The following is an 8,061-nucleotide window of genomic DNA, read 5'->3' on the forward strand; positions in this document are numbered from 1 at the left end:
TGAGCTCTTTCTTACTTTATGGCACCACAAGATGTTCCACACTCATTTTGTATTTTGCCTGCCCCAGCCCAGGATTTTTTTTTTTTAATGAGAAAAATACATCATAAACCCAAGCTTACAGAAATTTTTAATTTTTACATTCTTTAAGTTAGCTGTCTTCCCCTTTATTGACATTTACCTAATTCCTTTCCATTGTACTTGATTCCAACTAAAAGTGACCATAGATCAGTGTTTTCCCCTTTTGGGGGTGAGGGAGGGGGGTAGATTCTGTGACTGTGAAACAAAAGGATGAGCTCGTGCTCTGTGACAAATATATGTATGTAAATGTGTGTATATACACACAAATATAATAAATTATATATTAATTTTATTTTACTTGCATTTTTTTGCAAGGGGGGTTGCCCTCCAGTCCTTTTCGTAGAGTCCCCTCTGAGGCCCCAAGCTTTGCTCAACTCTCAGGCTGACTTGGGAGGCTTTAGTTGGTGATACCTGGCTACAGACCAACCAATATAGGTGCTTGGGGGTAGGGGACAGGAGAAGGGGAGAAGGAGGGGAGGAAACGGGAGGCTGGAAGTGAGCACCGGGAGCTGCGGCGGGCCCCAAGCCTGAGCTGAGCTGAGGGGCTGTGGCCTGAGGTCGCGCAGGCCCCACGCCGTGGCGGGGGCGGGGCTGGGGGCTGCGGGGTAGAGCGACGGCGGAGGCTTCGCGGCGAAGGGGCGGGGCGGGCTGCCGGGGGTGGCCAATGGCTGGGCCCCGCCGCGGGCGGGCTGAAAGCCGTGCCCGCCTCCCTCCGCGGGTGCCCCCCCTCCCCCCGCTCCTTCCCCGCGGGTCTTTCCGTCCCGGGTCTGTATCCGTGCCTCTGTCGTGCTGTCTCCAGCCGTCACCCTCTCTCTTCGTTTGTCGGGGCTCGTCTCGGTGTCCTCAATCTGTTTTCTGTTTCTCCCCGTCTCTCTCCTCTCCTGTCTCCGTCTCTCCAGCCTCGGTGCTGTTCATTCTCCGGGTCTTTGGCATCTGAGACCTGAGGGCCTGTTCCCGCGCCCCATGGAAGAGCCCCCCGTGCCCAGCTCTGACCTGAGAGAGACCCAGGACCCGGGGTCTCGTGCAGGTGAGCGGGGTTGGGAGACAAGAGAGCCCCCCAAAAAGTGGGGCACTCTGACTGTGGGGACAGGCTCAGCAGCGCCATCTGCGCTTAGGAAACCATCGGGGTTTTCTGGGGGTTTTTTGTGTGTTTTTTAGAGACAGAGTCTTGCTCTGTCACCCAGGCTGGAGTGCAGTGGCCGTAGTCCGCTGTAACTGGGTACTCCCGTGCCCAAGCGATCCTCCTGGGTAGCTGGGACTACAGGCGCCTGCCACCACACCCGGCTAATTTTTCTTACTTTTTTTTGTAGACACAGGGAGTCTCGCTGTGTTGCCAGGCTGGTCTCCAACTTCTGGTCTCAAGCGAACTTCCCTGCCTGGGCCTCCCAAAGTGTTGGGATTACAGGCCTGAATCCAATCTTGAGGGAATACTGAGTCAGAGCCACCCAGTCGGCTAGGACTGACATAGCCAGAGAGGGTTGTCCAGTTCTATTTTTGTTTTCTTCTCACTGACACCATGCTTAAACCTGGGAATTAGCATTGTAGAGATGAAAGGGAACTGAGAGGGAAAAACCCTTTTTACTAGAGAGGAATCTGTAGGTGGCAGAAAGAGCCCTGAGCTGGAATTTAGGAGACCTGGGTCATGGTCCAGGTTTTGCTGCCTAGTGGTCTTCTATAAGCTTTTCCTCCTCTATGGGCCTGAATTTTCCCATCTATACCTTGACAAGGTTTAGCGTGCATGATTTTCAAAGGCCTGACACTTGAAAGGTGTTTCTTAAATAGTAATTGTTAGGAGTAAGTGAGGTAGGGAGGCCTCCTTCTGGGATTCACTGGAGGCTCATTGGATTAATTGGAGGCTGTGGAATTGCATTATTATTATGGCATGAGGAATAGGTGGTGTTATCCCCATTTTACAAGTGAGGAAACTGAGGCTCAGAGGTAAAGTGACTTGGTAATACGGGTCAAAGCCAAGTCAAACTTCAGAGTCCATACTATACTATACTCTCTCCCAGTAAGAAAGCAGGGAGGACTTGATTGGAAGGTGATTATATGGAGCAGCAATGAATGATTTGAATTCTCTGCTTAAATGAACAACTCAAAGCTGACCTATATCTATTCTTCCCCATTCCTAGTCCCAGCACACAGTTTGTGTGAAGGAGTTTGGGTGTCAATGCCAGAGTCCATCTGTGTTACTAGTGTCATCAACATTATCAGCATAGTCCTAACTAATAAAAATTAATGACTCTAATTGTGAAGACATCAAAATTTATAATAATTAAAAGACTTTTATTTATATTATACTATCTATTTATACTATTTATAGTATACTATCTATTTTATTTTTATTATCTATGTATTTAAAGTTTATAAAGCACTTTTGAGGGGTTCTTCATATTTATCCTCTTAGGTGGGTATTATCATCCACATTTTATGACCTAGACAGTTCATGGATTCTGGACTCTGCTGACCCCTTCAGTCCCAGCACAAGGTCACACGGCAAAACAAATGGAGCTGGGGCTTGAATCCAGTCCATATGACACGTTGTGCTTCTCTCTTTCTTTTTCCTAGTCTTTCTCTTCCACTCTTCCACTCTCTTCCACTCCATGCCTATCTTGTGCTCCATTCTTATCACCTGGAGAATTCCTATTTAGATGTTAGCTAATAGTCACATGTTGGCTGATGATTAATAGTGTTGGTATAACTCATAATTAAAGTGTTATCGTGTAAGATTTTAAAGTATGATCTTTCCCAAAGGTGAAGAGTGATTTAAATGTTTTTAATAAGGGGAGTTGTAATTGTTGTTATCATCATCATCATTATAATCCATAGGATTTAAGGAATAAAACTAGAATATGCAGTGATTGGTAGTCTAAAAATAATAACTGCCCTATGTTGCACTCAGATTATGCCATCACCCTTGTAACAGACACTTTAGCATTTTAGTTCATTTCTATCAACTACTCTACTGAATTTTATAGGTGAGGATCCTGAAACAGAGAAGTTGAATAACGTGCCCAGGGTCATGTAGTTCTGGCATGGTCCAACTGCTATGTTCTTAACCGTTATACCAGCCTGGCTCAGGGACAGATGTTTATTTAGTAGAAAGCCTGACCCTTTCCGGCAGGAGAGCCTAAACTGGGGTGAGAGAGGTGTGCTCTAGTATTGTGTAGGGGAGACAGCCTACCCTTGCCTAGCTTTTGGTTCTGTTGGGAACCCAGGATTGGAGTGAGGGGAGGCTATTCTTTTGGACTCAGCAAAGCCACCTCCCTTGCTCCCCTCGTGGTTCTTCCCTCTTCTTCAAGGTAGAAACAAGTGACTAGATGAATCATCCATATGCTATTGGTGGAAGTTCATCTTAATTGACACTAGGAGGCTGTCACCAAAAGCAGTGCAACTTTGCCCTACAATTTATTGCCTAGAAAGCTGCCCTAGAGATTGGTCTAAAAGGATTATGTCATTCCTCTGTCAGAAGCTCTTGAGTGGCCCCTATCTGTGGAATAAACACCTTAATAAGGTATCAAAGCCTCCTGGGATCTGGACTCTGCTGGCCCCTTCAGTCCCATCTCTGCCCACAGTTTTTGCATTCCACCTCGCTGTAGTCAGACTGCACCACCGAGAGTTCCCACAGCTCACTGTGTTCTCTATCAACTGCAGGCTTTTCACACCCACCCCGTCTGCCCTTCTCCTTTTTACCCTCAGTTGGCTAACCCACTGTTCATTCTTTAAGATCCAGTCCACTCAGCCATTCAGTCATTCAATAAATTATTTGTTGAGTGTGCATCATGTACCAGGCATGGTTCTGATGTGGAGGTGTAGCAGTGAATAACACAGACATATCCTTGCCCTTTACGGAGCTTCTATTTGTAGTATGTATTAAACAAATGTAACATATGAGACATCAGAAGGTAGTAAGTGTGTGGAGAATGGAGCAGGGAAAGAGGATAGGGAGGGGCAACGGAGTTGTCAGAGAAGCCCTCACTGATTGGGTGGTGCGTGAACAGAGTGAAGGAGCTGAGGGAGTGAGTTTTGTGGCTATCTGAAAGAAGTGTGTTCCAGGAAGAGCATATAACTATGTGAGGCAGGAACTTACTTGTTCAGTTTTTACCATCTCCAAAAATCCTCCTCTGGTCCCTTTATCTGCCCCTTTTCTGTTTTCCTACTTGCTCTTGTATTTACCTCTAAAGCAGTGTTTATTGCATCATGTTATAATTGTCTGTTTCCCTCACTTGGATGTGGGTTTCTTGAGAGCAGGGACCTCTGAGTCTTCCCTGTGTCCTCAACACATATCTTATGGCCTCACACAGAGTAGGCACCCAGAAATATTTATTGAATAAATGAAGAAGGCCTTAAAGGCCAAGTTTTTACAGCCCAAAGATGTTTACAAATGACTTGTAAGATAGGGCTTGGGTGACAGAGGGTTTGAGGAAAAAGCAATTCTGAGCCTGGTTTTTGTCTGTCTGGCTTGATTGCCTTTTTGGGCCTCTGAGAGGTGGAACACCTGGCTTTCTTTGAGACTAGCACTTGGAGACTTCCACTGTCAGCAGGTTGGCTAACCTGTAATTGGTGGATAAAATATAACAAAGCCCTTAAGAGCTGAATTTGCAAGAAAGTACAAGAAATCTCCAGGGGCCTGGAAACCAAGCCTGAACTGAAAACCAGAGTAGTCAGGGTCTTGACCTGCCCTAAGCTGCACTGGTTGTTTGCTGGTTTCACTTAACTAGAAACTTGGGCTTTAATAGGCTTGTTGTTAGCAAACAAAGCTACAGGTCCACATGGGTTACACTCTAGGTCCCTTGAAAATCTACATCCTATGTAGGGTGAACTAGGGTTTTAGTCCATTTTCTGTTGCTTATGACAGAATACTTGAAACTGGGTAATTTATAAAGAAAAGGAATTTATTTCTTACAATTATGGAGGCTGAGAAGTCCAGGGTCCAGGGGGCCACATCTGAGGATGGCTTTCTTGCTGGTGGGGACTGTTTGCAGTTCTGAGGCAGTGCCAGGCATCACATGGCAAGGGGGCTGAGCATGCTAACATGCTAGCTCATGTAGCTCTCTCTCCCCTTTTATAAAGCCACTAATGCCACTTCCATGATAACCCATTAATCTGTTAACTCATTCATGAAGGCAGAGCCTCATGACCCAATCACCTCTTAAATACCCCACCTCTCAGTGCTGCCACATTTGGGGATTAAGTTTCAACATGAGTTTTGGAGGGGACAAGCATTCAAACCATAGCAAACCATAGCAACTAGGAAAGGAAAAATTTCCCTACTGACAGAGAGATGACAAGGAAGATTTCCTTTTATCCTAGCCTTTGGTATAGGAAAAAAGTTTTCCCGGACAATTCTAAACCACAGGCATTCACTCATGTGGATTTGAGTTTATATTCATATTACCCAGATGGCCTAGAAACCCTAAGCCAAGAAACTAACATTAGAAACCAGCCCAGGCTGGTAAAGCCCCTGGGTTAATGGGTTATTATGGCAGATGTTTGGCAGAAACAAATGCAGAACATCTCTGGAGAGACACATACTTGACCCAGGCTGCTTAGGATTCTCATAGAGTCTGGAGAATAGATTTGTTAAGTGAGAATGTATATTGCTTGCTTTGTGCTGTTGAGACCATATGTTAACCTTGTATAAAAAAATAAACACTTGAGTACATATGTGCCTCCCCTTTGCTCTCTAGAAATGGAATGATAGAGCAAAACTTGTATGCAGGCCAGCACATGGATATCGACACACATTGAGCTGCCTTCTGTCCTTGCAGAGGTCATGGAAGAAGTGACATCGTGCTCCTTCAACAGCCCTCTGTTCCAGCAGGAAGACAAGAAAGGGATTACCTACCGGATTCCAGCCCTGCTCTACGTGCCCCCGACCCACACCCTCCTGGCCTTTGCAGAGAAGCGCTCCACGAGCAGGGATGAGGATGCTCTCCACCTGGTGCTGAGGCGAGGGTTGAGGATTGGGCACTCGGTACAGGTGACTTCTCATCCCAGATCTGAGCCTGGGCCTCAGTTTCTCTCCACAGAGCTCAGAGCACTTCAGGGTCTGTTCCTTTTCCCATCAGTGCAGGAAAAGTCCTGTGTGGGGAGCTAAGGAGGAAAAAAACAGTAAAAAACAAATGCCTCTTACCAAGTGCTTATTGTGTGCCTGGGGCATGTTAGGTCCTCGTAGCCACTGTGTCACAGGCACTGTTGTCAGTCACATTTTGCGGATGAGGAAACTGAGGCTCAGAGAGGTTGCCATTTGCTCAAGGTCATGCAGCTATAATACAGCAGTAGAAGCAGACTTAGTCTCTGATTCCAGAGGCCTCCACAGTTCATTCAGAGTTAGCTAACATATGGCATGCTTTTCATTTATATTCCCTTTAATCTTCACAAATCACTCAAGGAAGTAAGCACTGTTAGTCCCATTTTGCTGCTGAGGGATCTTGGTGTTCTAAGGGGTATGTAACTTGCTCAAAACCACATTTAACAGATGACCAAGGGGAGTAACAGTAACAACCATACTGCTGCTACTACTAAGTGCTTTATGTGGGGTACATATTAGCATCCCTATTTTATAGGAGGCAACTGGGCCTGAGAATTCAGTGACTTGCTCTGGGCACACGTGTAATAAGTGACAGAACTGGAGTTGAAGCCCTTGCTCTTAAGCTATATATTTTTACTGTATTTTTAGTGAGGAAAAAAGGGTTGCTGGTCTTTGGCCTTGGAGCTATAGGGTTATTTCACACCCTAAATAGGCATACCTTGAAGATACTGCAGTTTTGGTTCCAGATACCACAACACAGTGAATATTACAATATAGTGAGTCACATGAAATTTTTGGTTTTTCAGTGCATATAAAAGTTATATTTACACTATAGTGTAGTCAAAGTATGCAATAACATTGTCTAAAAAATGTACATACCTTAATTTAAAAATATTTTATTGCAAAAAGTTGCTAACCATCACCTGACCCTTCAGTGAGTCATAATCTTTTTGCTGGTGGAGGGTCTTGCCTTGATGTTGATGGCTGCTGACTGATCAGGGTAGTAGTTGCCGAAGGTTAGGGTGGCTGTGGTCATTTCTTGTTTTTTTTTTTCTTTTTTTTGTAGATGTATTTTCTGCTTATGTATATAATCTCTTAAAATAAGACAACAATGAGGTTGGTCACATCAATTCATTCTTCCTTTCATGAAAGATTCTTTGTCGCATGTCATGCTGTTTGATAGCATTTTACCCATAGAACTTCTTTCCAAATTGGAGTCAATCCTCTCAAACCCTGATGCTGCTTTATCAACTATGACAACAATCCTTTGTTGTCATTTCAACAATGTTCACAGCATCTTTGCCAGGAGATGAAAGAAACCAGTATCTCAAGAAACCACTTTCTTTGCTCATCCATGAGAAGCAACTCCTCATTCATTTAAGTTTTTATTTTTTATTTATTTTTTTTGAGACAGAGTCTTGCTCTAGAGTGCAGTGGTCTCATCACAGCTCACTGCAACCTCTAACTCAGGCTCAGGCAATCCTCCTGCCTCAGCCTCCCAAGTAGCTGGGACTATAGGTATGCGCCGTGATGCCCAGCTAATTTTTCTATTTTCAGTAGAGATGGGGTCTCACTTTTGCTCAGGGTGGTCTCCAACTCCTGACCTCAAGCAATCCTCCTGCCTTGGCCTCCCAGAGTGCTAGGATTGTAGGAGTGAGCCACCATGCCTGGCCCAGGCTCCACTTCTAATTCTAGTTCTCATGCTGTTTCTACCACATCTGCAGTTACTTCTTCCACTGAAGTCTTGAACCCTTCCAAGTAATCCATGAGGGTTGGAGTCAACTTCTTCCAAACTCCTGTTAATGTGGATATATTGACCTCCTCCCATGAATCATGAATGTTCTGAATGCCATCTAGAATGGTGACTCCTTTCCAGAAGGTTTTCAATTTACTTTGCCCAGCTCCATCAGAGGAATCACTATCTACGGCAGCTATAGACTTATAAAATA

General features: G+C 45.0%; 1 protein-coding gene across 1 annotated transcript in view; it reads left to right on the top strand.

Annotated features, from left to right (window-relative positions):
* Positions 1 to 893: 893 nt before the first annotated feature.
* The window catches only part of NEU3 (sialidase 3 (membrane sialidase)), an 18,317-nt gene continuing 11,149 nt past the window's right edge, over positions 894 to 8,061 (top strand). The window contains exons 1-2 of the mRNA XM_012645614.1: positions 894 to 1,105; positions 5,850 to 6,061. Of these exons, the coding sequence (XP_012501068.1) occupies positions 1,042 to 1,105; positions 5,850 to 6,061 (276 nt within the window). The 5' untranslated portion in view covers positions 894 to 1,041. The remainder of the gene's footprint in view (positions 1,106 to 5,849; positions 6,062 to 8,061) is intronic.

Source organism: Propithecus coquereli, unplaced genomic scaffold, assembly GCF_000956105.1.
Source record: "Propithecus coquereli isolate 6110/MARCELLA unplaced genomic scaffold, Pcoq_1.0 Scaffold235, whole genome shotgun sequence".
NCBI classification, from domain to species: domain Eukaryota; kingdom Metazoa; phylum Chordata; class Mammalia; order Primates; family Indriidae; genus Propithecus; species Propithecus coquereli.